Raw genomic sequence first — 25,774 nt, 5'->3', positions numbered from 1 at the left:
GTCGTGACGCTACAATACCAAACTGGCGTCACGACGCCGAGGACGCTTTCAAGGAAGTTGCAGCGTCGGTGCCTACTTGTTTGCGGGCCTGGAGAATTCCAGTTCTTCCCTGGTGGTTAGAGTTACATAAAAGTAAGATATTTTCAGTGTCTGTTAGGAACCCGCTAAATGACAGTGAGGTAGGTGTGAAATTTATCACTGCACAAAAATAATTTGAATATCAGAATCTATACGTCCACCCATCATTTTACGTCAAGCTTTGTGACGAGCGTTTAACCTGCACTGCAGTCCGCACGTGACTAGAGGTGGTGCTGGGATCCCGTCCGGTTTGCCCTGGTTCCAGACCCAACTACCGAGAGAGGGAAAATTTCGCGCATTAATCTAGCGCAACCTGTAATCTGTTGATAGTAAGATGCTCCCAGTTTAAAAGTGTTGAAGTTTGGAAAAAGTGTGTTGCAGAATTGATGATACAGTAAATTATGTTGAATTTCCGATAATGTTTCCCTTGCAGTTCGTCTTCATTACAAGCCTGGGAAAACTTCATTTCATGCCTATGTCTTTAATTCTAAGCTTCTTTCCTTTTTGACAGATCAGACCTTGGGCTCAAGATTGTTGAGGACAATAATATAAAGCTACACCTTAAAGTGCTTTGTCTTTTGATTTTTGACAGTTTATCTTTGATATATGTGGCAAATGATACTGGTATTTCTATCAATTATAAAGTATTCTTTTGTAATAAAAGGTTCTATTTAAAGAATATATTAGTATAGGAAGGTCACAACCAAATGACAAACAGGGAAACACTGTTGCAGACTGTCTTGAATGTTCGCTTAGGTACACTTGCCCACAAGATAATGAACAACTTAAAGGACTGTGTCCTGTGGCACAGTAGCAGATGTTGGGATCTTAAAGGGCAGGACTATGACCAACATGATAGTTCCATGGATGACACAAATATCTGATTCTGAGCCGGTATTCTAACCATGTATTAGTGTTATAGATTTAGAACAATTTTTAAAAGGAAAAGAAATTTTTTATGTATTTAATGTGGAGTGTAAGTACTTGTGAGAGCAAAGTAGGGAAGATATGTGAGCCAAAGATCTGGAAACTGGGATAATGTGAAAGGACCAAGAAACAAACGCCAATGTGCTATTTTCCCAATTTTTATAAGAAATCATGGCCATATATATATATATATATATATATATAATTGGGCAGTTTAGCCAGGCATAGAGCCACATACCTGTAATCCCAGCAACTTGGGAGGCCAAGGCAAGAGAACTGAAGTTTTCCAGGCTAGCCTAAGCATCTTAGTGAAAGCCTGTCACAAAATAAAAAAATAAAAAGGGCTGGGGATGTACTTCAGTGGTAGAGTGACCCTGGATTCAGTCCTTAAGAATTGGGAAGAAAATTGGAATTTTAACTAATTTTAAGTATCCATTTCAGTGACATTAATTACATTCTGTAACATACACACTCTGTAATCATAAAGTAATAAAATTTCCCTTTTCCCCCTTCTCTCCCTTATCAGCTCTTTATACTTTTTATAAATTTGAATACTTTAGTTACATCATGTAAGTGGGATCATGCAGTATTTGTCCTTTTGCACCTGACTTAACCGCATTCAGCATAATGTCAGCATTCATCCATGTTGTAGATGAATCAGAACTTTATTTCTTTTTATGGCTGATGACATTCATATATATATATGTGTGTGTGTGTGTGTGTGTATACACACATACCACATTTTATCTATTCATCTATTGATGGACACGGGTCATTTTTACCTTTTGGCTATTGAGAATAATACTGCAGTGAACACTGGTGTATAAATATCTGAGAACCTGTTTATAATGTTTTTGCATATGTATATCTAGGAGTAGAATTTCAGGTCATATGGGAATTCTGTCTTAACTTTTGAGGAAGTGATAAATGTCTACAGAGCAGCTAAGAATGAAGGTCCCATCTTTGTATAATCTCACCAACACTTGTTTTCATTTTAAACTTTTATTTTAGCTATCTGGCTGAGGTGGTTGAGTGTTTGCCTAGATGTGAGAGGCCCCTGGATTCAATCCCCAGCACTGCAAGAAAAAGAAAAATAGAGTATCATAATAAAATTTTGTTATGGCTATCCCAGTGGATATAAGTGGGTATCTCGTTTTGGTTTTGATTTGCATCTCCCTAATGACTAAAATGTTGAGCATTTTTTCATGGGCTTCTTAACCATTTGTATATTTTCTGCGAACTATTTTAAGTCATTTGCATATATTTAAATTGGGTTGTTTGTCCTTTTGTTGTTGAATTGAGGAGTTATTTACATGTTATGAATATCAAACCTTCTCAGATACATGATTTACAAATGTTTTCTCCCATTTTGTATGTTATTGGGTTTTGTGGTTTTGTTATTTTGTTTGTTTGTTTGTTTTTGGTGCTAGGGACTGAACCCCAGGCTTGAAGCATGAAAGGCAAGTGCTCTATACTGAGCCACATCCCCAGCCCTTATATATTATTTTTTCACCTTCTTGCTAATGTTCTTTGATGAACAAAGTGGTTTTTTGTTTTGTTTTGTTGGGTTTTTTTGAAGTGGGGTCTCACTTTGTTGCCTAAGCTGTCCTTAAACTCCTGGATCCTCCTGAGTAACTAGATCTTCAGGCATGCACCACCATACCCAGCTAGTTTTTAATTTGCTCTTGTTCTTGAGCAGTTTATTTGGATATCCCAAGAAAGAAGAGTGCCCTGCAGCTAGAAGAAACTGATGGTTCTCTTGGTGGTGAAGCATAACTTTGCTGTTATCACAGAACTAGTGGGTCAATGGGAACATAATGGTATAGTGATGGAACTGTTTAACCATGACTAGTGATGATGATCTCTGTCTTTCATGATCTGGGTGGACTGAACCAGACACCTGTCAATGGGCTGTGGCTGCAGGTGCAGGGTTGTATCTGCTGTTTCATGAGAGCACAGCCAGATACCCAAGTTCTTTATCACAGGAGACTCTTCAACACCTGCCCTCAGGAAACAATTTTCTTGGAAGACTTATTCATCTTCAGTTGAGATATAAAGATCAGAGTTGCAACGATTCACAGTAGAGGATTGGTCTGTGGCTTTTGGAGGTGAACAGAAAGCATCCACCTCCTTCTACTCACTCTAGAGCTTTTGTCGCCTCTCTGCACTTGATCTCATCCACAAAAGGCCAAAAGTTTTATAATTTTGATATTGCTCATATCATTTCTAAGAATCCATTGCCAAATCCAAAGTCATGAAGTTCTAACCCTACATATAAGAGTTTTATAGTTTTACCCCATACTTAGATTATTTATTTATTAATTTATTTGAGATGAGGTTTTGCTATGTTGCCAGGCAGACTTTGAACTCCTCGCCTTGAGCTATCCTTTTGTCTCAGTCTCCTAAGTAGCTGGTACTGTAGACACATGGCACCACAACTAGCTTATGTCCATTTCAAGTTTTTTTTTTTTTAATATGATATGCAGTAAGAATCCAACTTCATTCTTTTGCATTTGGACTCTAGTCATCTCAGTGATATCTCTAGACATCTCAGTGACTATTACTTTTACTGAATGGACTTGGTACCCATTTTGAAAATAAACTGGCCATAGACATTAAGCTTATTTCTGGACTCTTGATTCTATTACATTGGTCTATATGTCCTTTTTTCCATTAGCATACTCTTGTGATTACTGTAGCTTTATAGTAAGTTTAGAAATTGGGAAGTATGAGTTCTCCACTAGTCTTTTTCATTTTGTTTTGGCTATTCAGGGCCCCTTGAAATTCCTTGTGAATTTGATGATTAACTTTTTCATTTTTGCAAAAAAGTTGTTAGAATTTTGACAGGAGCTGGGGATGATGATACACTGCTATAATCCCAGTGATTCTGGAGTCTGAGGCAGAAGGATAACAAATTCAAGATCAGCCTGGGCAACCTGGTGAAACCCTGTCTCAGGGGGGAAAAAAACTAGAGAAATAAAAAAGAAGATATAACTCAGTAGTAGAGTCCCTCTGGGTTCAATCTCCAGTACTACAAAAGAAATTTTTTTTTGACAGGGATTATATGTAACAATATTAAGTCTTCTAGTCCACGAACATGTCTTTCCACTTTCATTTGTTTAGATTCTCAATTTTTTTTTAAGCAATGTTTGGTAGTTTTCAGTTGACACATCTTTCACCTATTTGGTTGAATTTATTCCTAGTAGGGCTGGGGCTGTATACCTGAGTGGTAGAGCACTTGTCTAGCTTGCACTGGGCCCTGGGTTTGGTCCCCACCACAGCCACACACAAACACACACACAAAAAAAAAATGCTGGACACAGTGGCACTTGCCTATTATCCTAGCAGCTGAGGAGTCTGAGACAGGAGGATCACAAGGTCAACGTCAGACTCAGCAAAAACAAGGCCATAAGCAACTCTAAATAAACTATATAGAGGGCCATGTGTCTCAGTGGTCAAGTACCCCTGAATTCAATCCCCAGAACACCCCCCTCAAAATTATTCCTAGATATTTTATTCTTTCCAATACATTTGTAGTTGGAATTGTTCTCTTCATTTCCCTTTTGGGTTGCTCTTCACTCTTCACTAATTGTTTTAGTCAGCTTTCTGTCATTGTGACAAAATACTTTAGCAGAAATCAGCTTAAAGCTGAGTGAAGTGGCACATCCCTGTAATCCCAGCTATTTGGGAGACGGAGTCAAGAGACTTGCAAGTTCAAGTCCAGCCTGGGCAACTTAGCAAGACCCCTTCTCAAAATAAACATAAAGGGCTAAAGATGTAAGTCAGTGGTGAAGCACTTGCCTGACCTGTGTCAGACTCTGGGCCAATCCAGCAAGGGGGTTGGGGGGAGAGAAAAAGAAGAAAGGAAGGAAGGAAAATCAATTTAAAGGAAGGAAAGATTTATTTGGCTCACAATTTCAGAAGTTTCCGTTCATGGTCACTTGGCCATGTCCCAGAACATCATGGTGGGAAGCATGTGTTGGAACAGCTATCCAGCCAGGAAGTAAGAGAGAGGAAGGGACCCAGAACAAGGTATACACTTCCAGGTCATACTTCCAGTGAGATACTTCTCTTATTAGGCCCTAGCTCCTATAGTTTATACCACTTCTTAATAGTTCATTCAATTAAGAATCCATCAGTGGATTAATCCATTGATGAGATGAGAACCTTCATCATCTAATTGCTTCTCAGAAGTCCCTCCTCTGAATACTGCTGCCTTAGGAAACAAACCTTGAACACAGGAACCTTTGGAGGATATTCTAAATCCAAACTATCACATTAGTGTATTGATTTAGGGGTATAAAATTGTACCTTGCCCGAATGTTTTCTCTGATAAGTAGATGACGATATATAACCAGGGTGGGTGGTGGGGGGAAGAGAAGAATGAAGGAATTGTGGATGGTGTAGGTGAAAATGGGGTGGGAGCCGGTGGGGGATGGAAAGATAGTAGAATGAAACAGACAGTATTACCCTACATATATGTATGATTACATGAATGGTGTGAATCTACATTGTGTACAACCATAGAAATGAAAAGTTGTATCCTATTTGTATACAATGAATCAAAAGACAATCTGTAAAAAATAAAATTTTAATTAAAAAATGAATAAAGATTGTGTCCATCTAAAAATAATAATAATTAAAATTGTGCCTTGCACTTAATTTATTAGTTCTAGTAGATTACTTTTGGAGTCTTTAAATTTTCTTTATATAGGATCATGTCATCTGTGGATAGAAATAGTTTTCGTTCTTCCTTTCCAGTTTCGATGCCTTCTGTTTCTGTTTCTTATCTTATTGCTCTGGCTAGAACATCCAGTACAATGTTGAATATCAGTGGTGAAGTGGGCATGCTCATTTTGTTCTCAAATATAGGGGGAAAACTTTCAGTCTTTCACCATGGAATATGCTGTTTTCTCTGAAGTGATGGATATCCTTTAACATGTTAAGAAAATCTCTGAACTGAGAGTGTAGCTCAGTGATATAACACTTGTCTATGTGCAGACAAGTACATGTTACTTAATCCCCAGCACTGCAAAAGAGAAAAAAAGGAAATTCCTTTTTATTTTCCCCCAGTACTGGAGCACTCTACCACTGAAGTATTCCCCAGCCCTTTTTATTTCGGGACAGGTTCTTGCTAAATTGCCCAGACTGGCCTCAAGCCTGTGGTCCTCCTGCCTCAGCCTCCCAAGTTTCTGGGATTATAGATATGTGCCACTGCATCTGGCTAAAATTCCCTTTTAATCCTAGGTTTATGAGTGGGTTTTATTTTTGTTTTTTGTATTTTGTTTTTGTGTATTTTGATTTTTTTTAACTCCATCTGCTATTATTTTTATTTATTTATTTTTATTTGTTGCTTATGATCAAACCCAGTGCCTCATACATGCTAGGTGTGCATTCTACCACTAAACCACAACCCCAGCCCTATTCTTTGTTTTTTGTTTTGTGAGAATAGGGGTTGAACCCAGGCTCTCGCACATAAGCATTCAACTACTGAGCTACATACACTCCCAGCCTATTTTATTTATTATTTTGAGACAAGGTCTCGCTGAGTTGCTCAGACTGGCCTGAATTTGTAATCATCTTACTTTGGTTTTAAGAGTAGCAGTGGGGGTGGGAGGCTGGGGTTGTGGCTCAGTGGCAGGGCGCTTGCCTAGCATGGGGGAGGCACTGGGTTTGACTCTCAGCACTGCGTATAAATAAAATAAAAAGATCCATTGCAATTAAATATATGTGTGTATATATATATGTGTGTATCTATACATATATATATATACACACATTTTTTTAAGAGTTAACTGGGGTGCTGTGGTTATAGCTTAGTGGTAGAACACTTGCCTAGCATATGTGAGGCATTGGGCTCAATCCTTAGCACCACATAAAATAAAGGTATTGTGTCCATCTACAATTTAAAAAAAAATAGCTGGGAATTTAGGTGTGTACTCCCTTGCCCAGCTATTAGTATTTTTCAGTTATGAAAGGGTGTTGGAGGACATGAGATGTGGCTTAGTGGTAAAATGCTTGCCAGGCATGTCTAAGGCTGTGCCTTTGATCCCCAGAACCCGGGGGGGGGGGGGGGGGGTGTGACTAGAATGGGCATCGGATTGTTGTCAAATGCTTTTTCTTCATTAGTTGAGAAAATCTTGTCTATCACCTTCCTTCTTCTAAGTTGGTAAATTACATTGATGAATTTTCTTACCATTGAGTCAACAGGACAGGTCTCCAGGTGACCTTGAGAATTTTATTTTTTTAATTTTTTTTAGATGTTGATAGTGTTATGGGGTGCAAATTAAGAACAGACCGATCACCACTGAGAAGTCCAAATTTGAGGGTCTTTATTAAACCGGCTGGCTGACTGTCTCACACAATGCCCCAAAAAATGTCTATTGGGAGAACAGCCCCGACCAAAGGGTTGCAGGGACTCTTATATCAAAAATCACATCAATCATAAGTGTCTGTTGCTATGATTTGAAATTACAAACTAACATCATGAGATCATCAACAGGGGGAAGTGGATCAAAACGACCCTTACCTAGGTACAAACTAAAGAATGGTTACTAACATCCACACAACCACAATTCACATGGTACATTGTTTAGGAGCAATAGGAATCAAAAGAGAGCAATTTTTCATTACATAAGAATTGTCAGGCTGGGGAGATAGCTCAGCTGGTAGAGTGCCTCGTAAGCATAAGGCCCTGAGTTCGATCCCCAGTACCGCAAAAAAAAAAAAAAATTGTCATTTTATATTGCTAAACTTGTCATACTACGTAACTGATGATTGGGACAGAGGCAGGGTGTTCCCATGGGAGAAGCTAAGCAATTGTTGATTGGTATAGAGGTGGGATGTTCCCATGGGAGAAGCTTATTTCCTACATAACATGGAGTCTCAGGGCAAAATGGAATCTGTCTTGACCTATAACATTCTCATGGAACCAGATCTGTCAACCCATCATAGATAGACCTTTATTTTATTCATTTATTTATGTGTGGTGCTGAGAATCAAATCCAGTGCCTCACACATGCTAGACAAGCACTCTACCCCTGAGCCACAAAAAATATTTTTGACACAGGCAACCTTGAACTGGCCTAGTTCTCTCCCTATTCTCACAATTCTCAAGAATAACTGTAGAATGTGCTGAGAATGCAACAACCTGAGATAAGAGGGAACAACCTGGGCTATGTTCCAGTCCTCCCTAGAAACAGGATGTCCTTCAATGCTTAGCCAAGTGGGTCACATGGCTCCCAAGATATAAACCCCTGGGGCAGACTGCTTTCTGGCCTCCTTCAGCCACAATGCAAGTGGGGCAAGTGTAGATAAGATTCAGTCTAGCCCAGACAGTTTTCCTTGGCTGCCCCAGAGACACAGCTTCTGTTGTTGCTTGGTGCCTCTATAAATAATAATCCTGCTTCATGAAACTTATTTCTGTACTATTCTGCCTCACCAGGTTCAGGCAAGTAGTAAAAGAGCCCCCCAAGATGTAGTTGGCTAATGTGGTAACCAGTGCATGGTAGGTCTACTCCACAGAACCACCCTTGTGTCCATGGGATAAATCCCGCAGGATCATCATGTGTAATTCTCTTACCATGCTGTTGGATTTTATTTACTTCTACTTTGTTGAGGATTTTTGCATATACATCCATAAGAATATTGGTCTTTCCTTTCTTGTGATGTCCTTATGTGGCTTATGTGTCAGGGTAATGCTGGTCACATAGAATGAGTTAGGAAATGTTCCTTCTCCTCTTTGAAAAAGTGGAAGGATTGATATTTAATTCCACTTTAAATGTATTTTAGAATTCACCAGTTAAGCTTTTACATCATGGATGTAGTTTGTTCCCCAAAGTTTCAGAGTTTGGTTCTGTGGGTCACAATGTTGTGGGAGGTAGGACTTTAAGAGGTAGGACCTAGTGGAAGTTCCGTAGATCAATTGTGGACATTGCCCTCAGAAAGAATTTTTGGACAGCAGTCTTTCTGGCTTCCTGCTTGAAGATGTGATCTTTCTTCTCACGTGCTCCCACCATTGTGACACCAACCATTGTGGCTCTCTCACGTGCTCCCACCATTGTGGCTCTCCTTAGTAGAGCCAGACAGAGGCCAGTGCCATGCCCTTGAACATCTAGAACTATTAGCTAAATAAGCCTCTTTTTAAAATTTATAGCAATGAAAAATGGACTAATAAACCATTTGTTCCTGGACTTTTTATTTATTGTCATGTTGGGTGATTTATGTGTTTCTAGAAATTTGTGTATTTCATCTAAATTTGTTAGTTTCTATTGTTTCTATTGTTTCTAGTTTCTATTGTTCATAGTATATTCTTATTCTTTTTTCTTTTCTGTCTTGTTTTTTTTTTCTTTTCCCCCCCTGCACAGGGGATTGAACCCAGGGGTACTCTACCACTCCACTGAGCTACATCCCCAGCCCATCCCCAACCCTTTTTATTTTTTGAGATGGTCTTGTTAAGTTACTGAGGCTGGGTTTGAACTTGAGATCCTCCTGCCTCAGCCTCCCCAGCAGCTGAGATTCCAGGTGTGTGCCACCACACCTGGCCATCTTTTTTATTTCTATAAGGTTGGTAATGCTTCTACTTTCGTTTCTATTTTATTTTTGTTTTCTTTTTTGTTGGTCTAGCTAAAATTTTGTCAATTTTGTTGATCTTTTCAAAGAACTAGCTTGTTTTTCTACTCTATGTGTATCTCTATTTAATCAATTTCCTTCTGCTATTTGGGGGCTTTGTTCTTTTTTAATTTTTTTATCTTTTAGTTATTCAAGGTATAAGTTTAAGTTATTGACTTGGTACATTTCTTCTTTAAATGTAGATTACAACTCTAAATTTTCCCTAAGAACCACGTTCCTTCCATCCTATAACTTTTGCTGCTTGTGCTTTTTCATTTAAGTATGCATTCTGGGAAGATTGCTTGAGTCCAGGAGTTTGAGGTCAGCCTGAGCAATATAGTTAGACCCCATCTCAAAAAATAATATAGAAATAGGATTGGGATATAGCTCAGTTGGTAGAGTGCTTGTCTCATATACACAAGGCCTTGGGTTTAATCCCTAGCACCACAAAATAATAATAATAATAATAATAATAATAATAAATAAGGATACATTCTTGGCTTGGGGTATAGATCAGGGGTACAGTGTGTGCTTAGTATGCATGAGGTCCTTGGTTTGATTCCTAGCACTGCAAAAAAGAAAAAAAAAAGAAAAGGGTACAATCTACATTAATTTCACAAAATCTCTTTTGGGGGGGTACCAGGAATTAAAACCCAAGGGCCCTTTACCACTAAGCCACATCCCCAGCCCTTTTTTTATATTTTATTTAGAGACCATCTAAGTTGCTTAGGGCCTCACCAAGTTATTGAGACTGGCTCTGAATTCAAAATCCACCTGCCTCAGCCCCCACAAGTGGCTAGGATTCTAGGCATGCACCACTGCACCCAACTTAATTCCACAGATATTTGTACCAGTTTAATTCTCGGTGCTGAGGGCAGAGGGGTGAACACAAGAGACAGGCAGGGTTGGTACTCTAATGGAGCTGACATCCTAGGATAAACAAGGTGACAGTTGATGATTTGAAATCCATAAAGCAGGGTTGGGGTTGTAGCTCAGTGGTGAAGCACTTACCTAGCATGTGTGAGGCACTGAGTTATATTCTCAGCACCACATAAAAATAAATGCATTGTGCCCATCTACGACTTAAAAAAAAAGAAAAAAGTCCATAAAGCAGGGTACTGTAATAGAGAATGGCAGTAGCACTGCTTTAGTCCTTAATTTTTATTTTACTAAATGTGCAACAGTCACATGGTTTAGAGATCTAACACATTTTAAAAATATTTTTTAGTTGTTGATGGACTTTGTTTGTATATGGTACTGAGACTTGAACCCAGTGCCTCACACATGCTAGGCAAGTGCTCTTCCACTGAGCTGCAACCCCAGCCTTCTGAAACATATTTAAAGATCTTATTTACAAAGACTCCCATCTGGGTAACCACCTGCATCATTCTATGCTGACCTGATAGACTTCTTCCCTGCTGAGATTAAGACTTTACTTGATGGATCATGCAGCAATCAGGTATCCTGAAGTGAGAGCAGAAGTGGAGAGGGAATTGAGGGTCTTGGGTAGGGGCCATTTACTAACCAAGACTGGAATGTTTCTACATTTTAATCAGCACAACCGGCTGGATATGGTGGTACACACTTGTAACCCATCAACACAGGAGGCTGAGGCAAGAGGATTATAAATTCAAGGTCAGCCTCAGCAACTTAATGAGATAAAAAAAAAAAAAAAAAGTAGAAAGGGCTGGAGATACAGCTCAGTGGTAGAGCACTTCTGGGTTCAATTCCCAGTACCACTCCAGAAAAAAAAAATTCAGCACAACCACATCAGTTAAATATTCATGTTGTCTATAAATACTCACTTGGTTCTTTAAATATTCTTTCAGTGTTTTTTCATGCAAATACAAACACCTAAGACAGTTTTCTATGTCTGTGCCTTGCTTTTTTTAAAAAAAACAGTATTATTAATGTTGTTAATATTATTTTACAGTACTAGAAATTGAAACCAGAGCCTCATACAAGCTGGGCAAGTGCTCTACCACTGAGCTATACATCCAGTTCTTTTGATTTTTTATTTTGAGACAGGGTCTTACTAAGTTGCCCAGGCTGACCTCACACTTGCAATCCTCCTTCCTCAGCCTCTCAAGTGGCTGGGATTATAGGCATGTGCCATTGCATCTGACTTGTACCTTGCTTTTCACATTTCACAATATTCTTGGAAATTTTTCTATGTCAGATCATAGAGAGCTTCCTCACTTTTTTTTCCCAGTTGTATAACTTCGTTGTGTTTTGGGTGAGGATAGTTCATCTGTGTTCCATTTGGTATTGCTTGGGTGAAACTCTTCTGGGACTGGAGAATCCACAGTGGTATCACTCCAATGATTGGTCCAATTAGGTGGTCTACACCTCATGTCAACTGGATTCCAAGAGAATGAAAATGGAACCTGCAAGTTTTCTTATGACCCAGAATATGGTCCCAGAAGCTACACAGCTTCTCACCAACTGTATTGAATTTACCAGAGCAATCCACATTTATGTATATGGAAGTGGGGAACAGAATACACTTCTCAGTGAGGGGAACAGTGTGTGTTAATAGGAATTGGAGAAATTGATGGAAGTAGCCTTCACAATCTGGCACATCAAGGTTCAATAAAAATTCACCTGTTTTATTTGGTATTGTACATCTTTGGTCTCTTTTAAGCTAGTACATTTCCCCACTGTCCTCCTTCCTTCCTTCCTTCCTTCCTTCCTTCCTTCCTTCCTTCCTTTCTTTCTTTCTTTCTCCCTCTCCCTCTCTCTCTCTCCCTCCCTCCCTCTCCCTCTCCCTCTCCCTCTCCCCCCCCCCTTCCTCTCTCTCAACAGAGATTGAACCACCCAGGGGCATTTCACCACTGAGTCACATCCCCAGCCCTTTTTTGTATTTGATTTAGAGACAGGGTCTCGCTGAGTTGTTTAGGACCTTGCTAAGTTGTTGAGGCTGGCTTTGAACTCGTGATCCTCCTGCCTCAGCCCCCTGAGCCCCTGGGATTACAGGCATGCACCACCACACCTGGTTAAGGTCAATTATTCCACATTCTGGATTTGCCTTCTTGTTTCCTCTAACTATGTCTTCTGTCTCCTGAATTTCCTATAAACAGAGAGATGAGACAAAAGACCTGCTTAGATTCACATTAAACATTATTTGTGAAAAGTACTTTGCATCTCTTGATGATTTTTATGTTTTAGAGCCATCATGTCTTGCCTGAACAGGATAATTTTAGGAGTCCTTAAAATGGTGCAAAAGGCCACTTTACCCTCCAACTGCCATCTACGACCTATTTCTTCCAACTTTGTCCCTTAACTCTCCTGCTGCAGTAGCTCCCTTGTCTTCCCTCTACTCACCAGACACAAGCTAGCCTTTGCTCAGGTGCCTTTGCTCAGGGATCTCTCACAGGGCACCTTCTCAGCAAAGCTTACCTGGTCACTTTATCTAAAACTACTCGACTCATCTCCAGATGCTCCCTATTTTAGTTTCCTATGACTGCTGTGACAGATTACCACAAACATGGCAGATTAAAACAGACAACAGACATTCTCTAGTAGTTCTATAGGGCAGAGGCCCTAAATCAAGGTGTAGACAGGGCCACACTGTCTCCAGAGGTCGAGAGATTTTGTTCCTTGTCTATCTCCATGGTCACCATGACTTCTTTTCTCTGTCTCTCCCTTTTTACTTTAAAATTTTTATTATAGTAAAAAATACATAACATAAAAATTATCATCAACTATTTTAAGTATACAGTTCATTATTAAGTGTATTCACAGTTAAGAAACAGATCTCCAGAACTTTATTATCGTGCAAATCTGAAAGTCTGTATCCATTAAACAACACCACCTTGTAAGCCTGGTAACCACAATTCTACTTTCTGCTTCTCTGATTTTGACTACTTTAAATACCTCATATAAATGGAATCACAAGTAGTATTTGTCTTTCTGTGACTAACATCACTTGGCACAAGGTCCTCAGGGTTCATCTATATTGTAGCATAGATGAAAACTTTATCCCTCTTATAGGTGAATAATATTCCATTGTGTGTGGGGGGGAATAGGGGGACTATCAAAGATAAAAATAAGGCAAGGAAAAGGTGGGAAATTACTTAAATGGTGGCTCCCACAAAATACGTCCATGTAAGAATCCCATGTATGAATGTATGTATATACACACACGCATGCTCCCACACAATTTTGTTTGCCCATTCATCCATCAATAGACATTTACGTTGCTTGCACCTCTTGGCTATTGTGAGTAATGCTGCTATGAAAACAGGAGGTCTTTTGTCCCATCTTGTAGTTTATAGGAAATTCAGGAGACAGAGGACAAAGTTAGAGGAACCAAAAAGGTAAATCCAGAATATGGAATAAATTGGCCTTAACCCTTCAAAAACTAAAAGCAAGATGAGAAAGGGAAAAAGTAGGGAAATATATAAGCTTAAAAGAGACCAAAGATGTGCAATACCAAATAAGACAGGTGAATTTTATTGGACCTCCATGTGATAGATTGTGAAAGCCACTCCCATCTCTTCTAGATCCTGACTTCAATTTTTTGAATATGTGCCCAGATGTGAGACTCCTGGATCATATAGTAGTTTTATTTTTAATTTTCTAATTCTTTTTATTTTCTGTTTTTGTTTTAATTTTTAAAATAGTGGCCATCATAATTGGTGTGAGGTGTTTCTGTGTGTTTTGCAAGCATATGTGTCATGGGATTTAAGGTTTAGCTAGTCAGTTAAGGATTATCACATTTCAAAATTCTTAGCTTAATGCAGGTCCCTTTTTCCAAGTACAGTCACTTTCGAAGGTTCCAAGGATTTATTCATGGACATATCTTGTTGGGGCAGGTGACACCATTTAACCCACCAGCCTCCCTCTCTTCCCTGCCTTATTTTTTCTTTGATAGTTATCTCCAGTTGACCTGCTGTATAATTACTTTGTTTATTGGCAGACATAACTGAGAAAAACCATGAGAACAAGGATTTTCATGTTTTGGTTATCATTATTTTCCCCTTAGAACAGTATATGCCACCAAATGGCTGTACACCACATATCAGTTGAACTAGCAAAGAAAGGGATGGCCAGCTGAGACAAAGAGCCTCGATAAACATGGGCAGAAATTTCCCTAACACTTTTAAGAGGAAAAGTTTCTGGATCTGGGGATTTATGTTACCTAAAATTTTTTTCTTGTGTACTGGGATTGAACCCAGGTATGCTTAACCACTGAGCCAAGTCCCTAGCCCTATTCATTTATTTGCAGTACTGGGGATTGAACCCAGGGCCTTGTGCATGCAAGACAAGCACGCTACCAACTGAGCTATATCTCCAGCCCTATATTTTATTTTGAGACAGGGTCTCACCAAGTTGCTCAGAACCTCACTGAGTTGCTGAGGCTGGCTTTGAACTCACAAGCCACTGGAATTACAGGTATGTGTCACCATGCCTGACTTAAAGTAAATTTTCTACAGTAAGGAATGCCATCAGGCCAGGCGCAGTGGTGCACACCTGAAATCCCAGTGGCTTGGGAGACTGAGGCAAGAGGATCCTAAGTTCAAAGCCAGTCTCAGCAGTGTAGTGAGGTCCTGAGTAATATGGTAAGACCCTGTTTAAAAAAAAAAAAAAAAAAAAAAGTGTCTCCATCAGGATAAATCACTTCAGGGTTTTCTTTAAGAAAAAGTATGAAGTTACTGACACAAATATCATTTCTCACTAAAGTGTAGAAATGGCTATTTTGGTGTCTAGGGAAAATGTACAAAGTGAAAGTAAGGAAGGTCCTAAATCTACTAGAATTGTGTCAAAAGAATCAAAGCACCTGGATGTTGGATCAGACAAACATTATAAACATTTAAAAAAGAAAAATGACAAAAAAAAAATAATGACTATGATGGATTAAAGCATATCAGACATTTTAAAAATCTGTGCATTCATGATAATACTGCACCTTCTCCTGGGGAAAAAACACTCACACTGGTTACAATTAGAGGTTGCTGAGGCATCAATTCATTATTCTTTTTTTAACACATGAAAAGACATTATTATTATTACTTTACATATAACATATTAGTGAACATACCAGATTGCATTTTCTCAAATGGCAAATTATGTACTGGATAACACTTTTCTTTGATTCTCCCAAGAATCTCATATCATCCATCTTTTGGAGAATTCAGACTCTTACAATACCTGTGATATTGTCCATGAGGATACCAATGATGCTTAGTAGTAAGACCATTTTGCTAAGTTTTTCTATCATGGGTCCTTGATCAAAGTGTTCATCTTTTCCTTTTAATCTGGTTTTTAGCACTTGATCATGTGTTTCTTCATTATTGTGCATATGATCTGGTTGAGGGGTAGGTTGTGTGTGTTCATATGGTAGCATATTACTGTCCTGCTATCAGAAGTGAAAGGAAGCTCTACTTTGCAATTATAGTCATCTGGAAGAGAAGAAAATGTAGATTTGTGATAAACACCAGATAAACCATCTAGAACTGGAAATAAATACTTCAAGAAAATTCTCTTTGATATCACCCATTTTAATGCCGTTGCTGTTGTTGTGTTATAAAATGATCAGCTGATATGATGCAAGCTGTTCTGAGGAGCAACCACCTTTAAAATCTGCTTCTAGGCACACCAATTTTTATTCCTGCAGGAGACCGCCATGTTGCCTCAATTCAGGTCCTTCAATCCATCATTCTTAAAATTGATAAAGGGGAAAGAATACACATATCCTGTTTCCTGAAGTTATTATACTTCAGAATATAGATGGCAGATGAGGACAAGCTCCCCTTTGCAGATTCTCAACTCTGCAATAAGAACATTAGAAATTACTACTTTAGCTCTAATTAAAACAAAAAAAGTGGTTTATTGAAAAAAAAAAAACAGATGTAGACTAGGCACTTGATCTTGGCACTATTGACATTTTGGGATGGATAATACTTTGCCTTGTGTGGGAACTGCTTGTGTTTCACACACGGTTTACCAGCATCCCGGGCCTCTGCTCACAAGGTGACGGTAGTAAATTCAGGTGCTCTTGTGTAGCACCACCCTCACTCCCCAATTTTGATAATCCAAAATATGTTGCCTACTTCCTCTAGATAGGACAGGGCAAAACTGCTGCTGTTTGAGGATCACTAATCTGATGATCATCATTGGTTGTTGGAACATTAAAGAAAAACTGAGGGTAAACTTTATGATGGATAGATCAGGCCAACGACCTGTGAATTGAATGATAAATTCCAACACTATTAAAGGGAGATAATCATGCATCATGGACCTCCTGATGTGTCACAATAGGAGTACACAGCACCAGTCATGAAGGATTCTTGCAAAAAACAAAAGGAGGGCCCCCAATTAAGCCTGAACCTACTCAAGTCTGTGACGTGGGGGTGGATCCAGTGTTTTGTGGGTCTTGAAACTTCAAATTTCAGGGTCCTCTTTAAGAAAAAAAACAAAATTATAAATATGAAATTAAGGAGTCTATTCAGGTAAAGGCCTGAAGATTAAACTTCACTGGTTTCACTATTAACCCTCTTTGGTTTTAGACTGAACTCCCAGTTTACAGGATATACCAGGTGTCCGGAGCAGCAAATAAATCATTGCTTTGAACTCCATAGCCTTGAACAGTGAAACTGTTTCTGAGAATCTCTGTGTGATAGTGCTGAAAGACATGCCCATTTGCAGGTGACTGCTGTTAATGGGGCAGATTCTTTGCCTGACATGGCATTTATGGGTTTGATCACTTTGAATTCAGATGCCTGCTGCCCTGGGGTGAAAGAAATATGGGTGCTCATAGCCTTGAGGCACCAGCTGTCCAGAGCCTAGAGAAGATATCGGACAAGCAGATTAACCTGTCCTGCTCAACTTTGCTTTTTGTTTATCTTGAAGAACTCTTTCTCACAGTAAATCCCTTTGATGTGATTGCCTATAAAATAAAGGTTCGTGGGCTTTTTCTCTGTTAGGAATCAGACCTGTCAGGTCTAACCCACCCACTCGGCCCCCACTGTTAAACTATTTTTCCTGTCTTTTGTCTTTATTTCTTATTATTACTTCAGACATTTATTTTCTCAGCTGGTTCACGGCCTCCTTCAGTTAACAGCTCCCTTGCTGTGCAGGACACAAGGAGAACTGGGGACAGAGAAATATGTTAAATGATAAGAGATAATCAGCAAAATGTAGAATGTGGGAAATTCTGCTGCAAATGATTCAGTTTCTCTCCCTCCCTTCCTCCCTTCTTTCCTCCTTCCTTTTTTTTTTTTTTTTGGTATTGGGGATTGAACCCAGGGGTGCTTAACCACTGGGCCACATCCCCAGCCCTTTATTCTTTCTTATTTTGAGATAAGAGTCTCATTAAATTGCTGAGGCTAGCTTTGAACTTGGTATCCTCCTGAGCTGCTGGGATTACAGGTGCATGCCACCACACCCAGAGACCCAGGTTCTTTTATAAGCAAGTGGCATGAACAACAATGACAAAGTCCAAGTCACTGGGATCACAGGCATGCTTCCGGATGCTCAGCTGTGCTAATGTTATTTTTTTAAAGTCCTTATTTGTTGGAGACACATTCTGAAGTATTTATAGGTGAAATATGGTCCTTGTCCCTGATGTCAATCCAATAACAAGGATGAGGTTTTGAGAAAAAGGAGAAAGAAGTTTTATTGATTTGCTAGCAAGACAAAGTAAAGGATTCATATCACAAAGGCTGCCTGCCATTCTAATTGCTAGGGGGAAACAGTTTTAAAAGGGAATAGAAGGTCTGTTTTCCAAGTATCTTTAATAGTAGATCTAATTAATATTCAACTTATATCCATAAAAGCTCTGTTATTCCAGTTTCCAGTCTGGAGTCCTTATTCTTATGGGTAGTGAGCAGGACATAACTCAGAGTAGAACAGGAAGAATGTTAATCTTACCTCCCCCTTAATTAAGGAGGGAAAGAGGAAGAAAGAAAAAAAAACCATCAATTTTCAAATAAGCCACCAGTGGTTGAGCAGCAAGGTTTATAGTCAAAGCATGAAGTGGACTCTACTTACAAGAAAGGGACCCCTGATACATGATTTGCTATAATATACTTCAGGGGAAAATGCCCAGATAGGACAGATGAATCAAGAAAGGCAGAAAGTTGCTTTTGAAGCTAATAATCAGTATATGAAAGTTCATTGTAACTATTATGTTTTTGAAAATCCTATTTGTAAAACAGTGCCAAACTTCCTTCTTGCCCAATAAGTAACTAGTTTTTCATTTTCCACTGTATACAAGCAGGGTGTGTAAACAATCCACATGACCCTACTCATTCTAATTACTTCTCTTTTCCTGTTAATTCAGATTTTCAGTGCCATCTTGCAGCTTTTTTGAGAATGAGGCAGAAGCTAGCTGTGAAATGAACAGGCAAGAATTCACAGGGCGGTCAAGTAGCTTAAGCCTGGAGTCTCCCCACCGGATGTGAACAAGCCACAAATGGTACACCTAAGGCTGGCTTACACCGTGCTTTGTTGTGTATTTCACCAGACAAAAGCTGAGCTAAATCTAAAAGTCAGGAGATTTTTATTAAAGAATCATAAACACTTGTCGGGAGGCTCACGAGACAGTGTCTGCGCGCGCTCGCGCTCTCTCTCTCTCTCTCTCTCGGGTTCCGAGCTACATCACCAGTATTTATTATTTGAGACTGCGTCTCGTTAAATTGCTTAGGACCTAGCTAGGTTGCTGAGGCTAGTATTGAATTTGCAATCCTCTTGCCTCAGTCTCCCATTACAGGCCTGCGCCAGCTGCTTATTCACATCTTTACGGGGTAAACCAGTGGCCCCAAACAACAGGTACACCAAGAAAGACATCTCCAGACCTTGCCTTTTTTGGTACAGAAGGCACGGGGAACCCTCGTTGGGAGCGCCTCACGCACGACTGAAAAACCACGGGAGTCACCTGGTCAGTATGGGCGCTGTCCCAACTGTCCCCACCAAACTCCAAGACCCATAAGAACCCCAGGCACGCGCCTCTCACACTCCACCAGGCTGAGGCAGCAGGTAGGAACCGAGCGGTGCAGGGAGGGTACCCCGCGGAGGCAGCCAGCAGGCATCACTGCCCAGGCACTTTATTGCTGCGGCTGGGCGCTGGCACAAGCGCAGAGTGGTGCGAGGTGAGGAGGTTCGGGAAGCCGGGTGAGGTTGGAGGATCGTGAGTTCAAAGCCAGCCTCAGCATTTAGCGAGGCCCTAAGCAACTCAGTAAGACCCTGTCCCAAAATACAGAAAAGGGCTGGGATGTGGCTCAGTGGTTAGGTGCCGGTGGGTTCAATCCCCGCAAACGAAAATAAAAGTTTGGGAAGAGTGCCCCGCCTAATAGGCGGGCAGGTGTCATCGCGCAGGCGCCTTCTTGCGGGGGCGGTGCACAGGCCAGACTGTATCAGGCAGACGCAGTTAGGCGTAACTGCACAGGCGCAGAGCCGTCTGCCACCAAGGGGAAGGAGGACAGAGAGGGAACAGGGAAATGGAGGATAGACGTCACCGCGCAGAGGTTCTTCGCAGTGCGGCGCGCAAGCGCAGAGCAACCCGCAAACGTGCGCACGCGCGCGGATACCTGGCGCGATGGCAGGTGTCGCGGGTATGGGGCGGCCGGCTGTGGGTCTACGGGCGTTGCTGTTGCTCGTGATGTGTGCTGCCGGTGCCCAGGGGCTCTACTTCCACATCGGCGAGACGGAGAAGCGTTGCTTCATCGAGGAAATCCCCGACGAGACCATGGTCATCGGTCAGGCGGGCTGAGGGTGGAGAGGCCCTTTGTTTTCGCCCGGCCCTCGGAAGTGCCCCTGTTACCGAGCTTGGCCAGGTCACACCCCCAGACCTGGCCTGTGGGTGCCCCGAGGACACCAGGCCCCCTGCCCAGCGCCCCGGGCCGCACGTCTGGGGGCTGGGTTATGACTGTGTGTCTGCCCCGCAGGCAACTATCGAACCCAGATGTGGGACAAGCAGAAAGAGGTCTTCCTTCCCTCGACCCCTGGCTTGGGCATGCACGTGGAGGTTAAGGACCCCGATGGCAAGGTAAGGTCACCGCTGGCAGGGCTCTAGCGGTGTCAGTCGTTCATCATTGGGCCAGTGGGGATGTAAGGCGCTGCCTTGTTTCTGAATCAAGGCCCTAGGGAAAAGGCTTGCACCTTGAAAGGTCGCAATAAAGATGGGAACTTCACTGATGTTGCAGGTGGTACTGTCCCGACAGTATGGCTCCGAGGGTCGTTTCACGTTCACCTCCCACACTCCCGGTGAACATCAGATTTGTCTGCACTCTAATTCCACCAGAATGGCCCTCTTCGCTGGTGGCAAACTGGTAAGAGGATTTCTGATCTGTTCCCATAGTCATTTGTGACACTGTTGCACCATTAATGTTGGGAACACAGATGTTGCCCCTCTGTCCCATAGCCATGGAAAAGAGTGGGTTCCATAGCCTGGAACACACTCGAGTGTCTACCACTCAGATACCCTGTGTTCCCTTGTAGCGTGTGCACCTGGACATCCAAGTTGGGGAGCATGCCAACAACTACCCCGAGATTGCAGCAAAGGATAAGCTGACGGAATTGCAGCTCCGTGCCCGCCAGTTGCTTGATCAAGTGGAACAGATCCAGAAGGAGCAGGATTACCAGAGGGTAAGGGCCTTTCTTTTTGTACTTGGAGATTACACCTACTTGAAGTTCCTGCTTTCTCAACTTGGGAGGTCAACTTTTCTGAGAATGGAATGGAGGATATCAGTCTAGGTAGTTGGGGGTTGTTTTCACTTTTTTTTTTTTAAGTGCTGGGGTTTGAACCCAGGCCCTCACTTGCATACTAGGCAAGCACTTTGCCATGAAGTGCTTTGCCACCCTCTTCACTTTTTTAATTGTGAGAAAATACACATAAGGTAAAACTTATTTTAACTGTTTCTAAGTGTGTAGCTCTGTGGCATTAAGTAGATGCACATTGGCTGGGTGTGGTGGCACGTGCCTATAATCCCAGCTCTTTGGGAGGCCAAGGCAAGAGGCTCAGAAGTTCATGGACAGTCTAGGCAACTTCACAAGACCCTGTCTCAAAAAATAAAGAGGGATGAGGATGTAGCTCAGTGTTAGAGCACCCCAGGGTTCGATCCCTATACCATCAAAAAATAAAGTAGATTCATATTGTTGTGCAACCATCACCACCATCCATCTCCAGAATTTTTCACCTTCCAAAACAGAAAATCCCTACCTATTAAATGCTAACTCCCCATTTCCCTCCCCTAGCTCCTGTTCTATTTGGTCTATGATCCTGATTGTTCTAAGTCACATAAGTGGAAACATAGAGTATTCTTTTGTGACTACCTTATAATGTCTCCAAGGTTCAACTATGTTGTAGCATTGTCAGAATTCCCTTCCTTTTTAAGCTTTAATGATATTCATTTGCATATATGACCTGATTTTGCTTTTTTGGAGTTGTTGTGGTACTGGGGATTGAACCAGGGCCTCACACATGCTCAACAAGTGCTCTACTACTGAGTTACATCTCCAGCTCTTTTTAGTTTCACAGGCTTTCAAAAAGTTACCCATGCAGGCCTTGAGTTTGTGATCCTCCTGCTTCAGTCTTCTGAGTAGCTGGGATTATAGTGTGTCACCTTGCCTGGCTCCCTTTTTTTTTTGTATCAGGGATTGAACGCAGGGGAGCTTTATCACTGAGCCATGTTCCCAGTCCTTTTTAAAAATATATTTAGAGACAAGGTCTTGCTGAGTAGCTTAGGGCCTCACTAAGTTGCTGAGGCTGGCTTTGAACTCGAGATCCTCCTGCTTCAGCCTCCTGAGCTGCTGGGATTACAAGTGTGGGTCCCTGTGCCTGGCTAGATAGTTATTTTTAAGCTGTATAAAACAAAGTGAAGAGAGGACAGATCTCAATCTAGTAATAGTCATTGCCTAGTTGTTTTCCTTGGATTCTTATTTGAAATGATAGGAGCATGATTTCAGTCCCAACAGAGATGCTTGTGGGAGGAGACAGCACTGTTCCTTCCTTAAGGCAGTCTTAATGGGGAGACTGTGGCACCCTTTGTGTGTGTGGGGGGGGGGGTGCTGGGGATTGAACCAAGGGGCTTGTGCACATAAGGCAAGACTCTACCAACTGAGCTATATCCCTACCCCACTGTGGCACCCTTAATAGAATCACAGATGATATTCCAGAAGGTATATAGTCTTGGAATTAAGCAGTCACTCACAGGGAGGGACCTCACAATTTTCAGGATAATTTCTCCTACTTTTTTAACCCTGTGCCTGTTGCCCCATATAGTATCGTGAAGAACGCTTCCGTCTGACCAGTGAGAGTACCAACCAGAGGGTCCTGTGGTGGTCCATCGCTCAGACCGTCATCCTTATCCTCACTGGCATTTGGCAGATGCGTCACCTCAAGAGCTTCTTTGAGGCCAAGAAACTGGTGTAGTGCCCTCTCCCTATGATCCTGTTCACTTTAGTTCTTTGGTACTTTCCCCAACCAATCCCTTAACCACCTGGATTTGAGGGGGGGAAAAATGAAAAAGAATGTGACATGCTGGTACTATGGCAACAAACCATTCAGATCAGTAACTTGTTTAACCTTGAATCTCAAGGACACAGGACATTGGTCCAAGATTTCAAATTCTATTTTAGGGCTTATAAGGAATTGGAACTAATCCAAGACTTGTCTCTTTTGCCTCCAGTAATTCCTGTCTTCTCACAAAATGAGCAAATGACCTTCTGTCTTTTCTTCATCTAATTACACAGTAGGTGACGCATACCCCACAAAGGAGGCCTTGCCTCACTGTTCCCTAGCCAGTTCTGGGTTCACTCAATGGCTCTCTGAATGTAAATAGGGGCAGATCTTGGCCCCAGTGGATCGAGATGTTTTTCTATATATTAGAACTATTTTTTGATAAATTATATATTTTCCTTCCTAGTTGAAGTGTTACTGCCTGTAACTAGCTAAAAACACCAATCTAGTCCTTGTGCTTTGTTTATTCAGACATTTTTAATAACTTCCATGGCAGCTCTCAGGATTTCAGCAGTCTGTGGGCCAGAGAGCAGATGTTAACAGCTGCTCTCAAGGCCATATTAGAAGGCCTAGCACAATTCTCTTGGACACCTGTGATTCCCATCTGATAGGGCCTCAGAGTCAGGTCAGGTAGTGGTAGATCCAGTATGGGCAGTGCACTCTTACTTTCCCTCTTCACCTCAATTTATTTAAGCTGTGGTAATATTTTCTTTAAGGGAACCTAATTTGGTTCTTTATTCAGATTTTTCCAATGAAATAAAATGTCTTATAGTAGCTGTGTTTGAGATGAAATAAGAGATTGTGGGCAGAAGGGAAGCAAAAAGGGAAAGAGGAAAAATTCTTGGTCTGCGCAAGTGGGTGATCTGGTGTGGACTTGTGTTAGGATTGGCTTGGATGGACCTCTTTCTGGGAGACTGGGGGGGGGCAAAGTGGTTGTTTAATCATTCTCAGGCTGACCAAATAGAGAACATGGACATGTGAGGAAACTTAAGTATTTGGTTTTCTTAGCTCTTGAATCATAAATTTAAACACCTTATGCCCTTCTGTATAAAAACTTTATGATTAGTTGCCCATTCTTGATATTTTATTTCATAATTTTATTATAAATATATTTGGATTATTTATTAAATTACTTTACCTGACCTACAGAACTAAATTCTTCCCTTGTTATTTTTCTTTGAGTCCCATACTATTCAATAGTTATTTTTATTATTTATTATTAGTTCTATTGGCTTTTTCATTTTAAGAATTCTATTTGCAAAGAGGTAGGCAAAGAAATAAAAAACAATTCCACATAATCTGTTTCTAATTCTGGGCAGCCACATAACAGTCCAGTGAAAACTCTTCAGACATTTCAAATAGCTTTCCAGTTTTTATATTAGAATTAACACAAGGGAAACCAGATTTCCCTTGAACTAGTTAGATGTGTAGATCCCTGGCCTTAGGCTTTTAGGGACACATTTCTGCCCTGTAGCTGTTACTAGAAAAAAAAGTAGCCATCAAAGCAGAAACTGGAACTTGGGCTGAGAGGACAAGAAAGATAAAGGCTGGGCTAGGCCCTTGACAGGTTTGTCCAGTAGTAGACAACTGTGCCCATTTTAATTATGAGGCTGGTCAAGAGAGTTTCTCCTCTTGCTAATTTTTGATAGGAAGGGGAGTAGAAAGAGGACAGCGGTAGTTTTCACTACACCTTTACACTGAAGGGACAGGTGAATTGGGATGGCCAGAGAATGGACCAACAGCTGGTGGCTATAGGGAGAATAAAGATTTCCATAGCCTCAGCAACTTAGGTCCTAAGCAACTTAGCAAGACCCTGTCTCAAAATTAAAAAAAACATATAAAGGGCCAGGAAGTGGATCAGTGGTATAGTGCCCCTGGTTTAAATCCCCAGTACCAAACAAATAGAAAAGATTTCCATACAGGTGTCACATACTCACAAATACATTATGTCCTAAAAAAGGTTTTAGTGATTTCCCCCAGTATGATCCTTGATTTTATTCTAAAATTCTTGCTTTCTTAAACTTTATAACATCCTCACCAAACAACCTTCTCCCCTTCTTACCAGAAAAAAGAAAGTGTGGGTTGGGGAGCAATCACTCTTAACATTCACTATTATCCTAGCCTGGTTCCCTGTATGTTAGAATTGGCAGTACCTATCTGCATCATTTGGTCTCAGCCTCACTACTTGCGATACATGAGCTATTCTCTTCAACCTAACAACCAACAGCTTAGACTCTAGTACTCAGGTGTTGGGTCAAGCCAGCTGGATGCACAGAATCACCCTGGAAACTCATCAACATAGACTCCTGAACAACACTAAAATCCAGTCTGCTTCAGCAGGTTTGTATTTGGGTGTAATGGTAGGCAGAATAATGTCCCGTCCCCCCCCCCCAAATATGTCCATATCCTAGTTCTTGACATCTGTGAATATTAATACCAATTAAGGTTGCCAATCGGATGACTTTAAATAGGAAGATTATCCTGGACCATCTGGGACCTAATATAATCACAAGGGTCTGATGATGTAAATAATCCATCCCCTTGCCACTTTGCAGTTTGTCTTGTGGCCCATTTTCCATCTTCAAAGCCAGCAGTAGTGGGTTGAATCCTAGAATCTTATCTGCAGCTTGCCTCTATCACTTTTATTTACTTTTGGTACTGGGGACTAAGCCCAGGGGCACTCAACCTTTTTTTTTT

At 41.0% G+C, this 25,774-nt stretch overlaps 1 protein-coding gene across 3 annotated transcripts; it reads left to right on the top strand.

Moving 5' to 3' along the window:
- Positions 1–39: 39 nt before the first annotated feature.
- TMED4 (transmembrane p24 trafficking protein 4) lies at positions 40–24,219 on the top strand. 3 transcript variants are annotated; one of them, XM_079151850.1, is made up of 5 exons: positions 40–179; positions 20,505–20,605; positions 20,763–20,888; positions 21,058–21,204; positions 22,841–24,219. In XM_079151850.1, the coding sequence occupies exons 2-5, from the start codon at positions 20,522–20,524 to the stop codon at positions 22,988–22,990; spliced, it is 507 nt and encodes a 168-aa protein (XP_079007976.1). In that variant the 5' UTR covers positions 40–179; positions 20,505–20,521; the 3' UTR covers positions 22,991–24,219. The 3 variants fall into 3 exon arrangements, with proteins under 3 accessions (XP_079007976.1, XP_079007974.1, XP_079007975.1); XM_079151848.1 differs by lacking the exon at positions 40–179 and adding an exon at positions 20,083–20,315; XM_079151849.1 differs by lacking the exon at positions 40–179 and adding an exon at positions 20,253–20,393.
- The last annotated feature ends 1,555 nt before the right edge of the window (positions 24,220–25,774 follow it).

This window comes from Sciurus vulgaris (genome assembly GCF_902686455.1).
Source record: "Sciurus vulgaris genome assembly, chromosome: 8".
NCBI lineage: Eukaryota > Metazoa > Chordata > Mammalia > Rodentia > Sciuridae > Sciurus > Sciurus vulgaris.
This window is presented reverse-complemented; position numbering and strand designations above follow the sequence as displayed.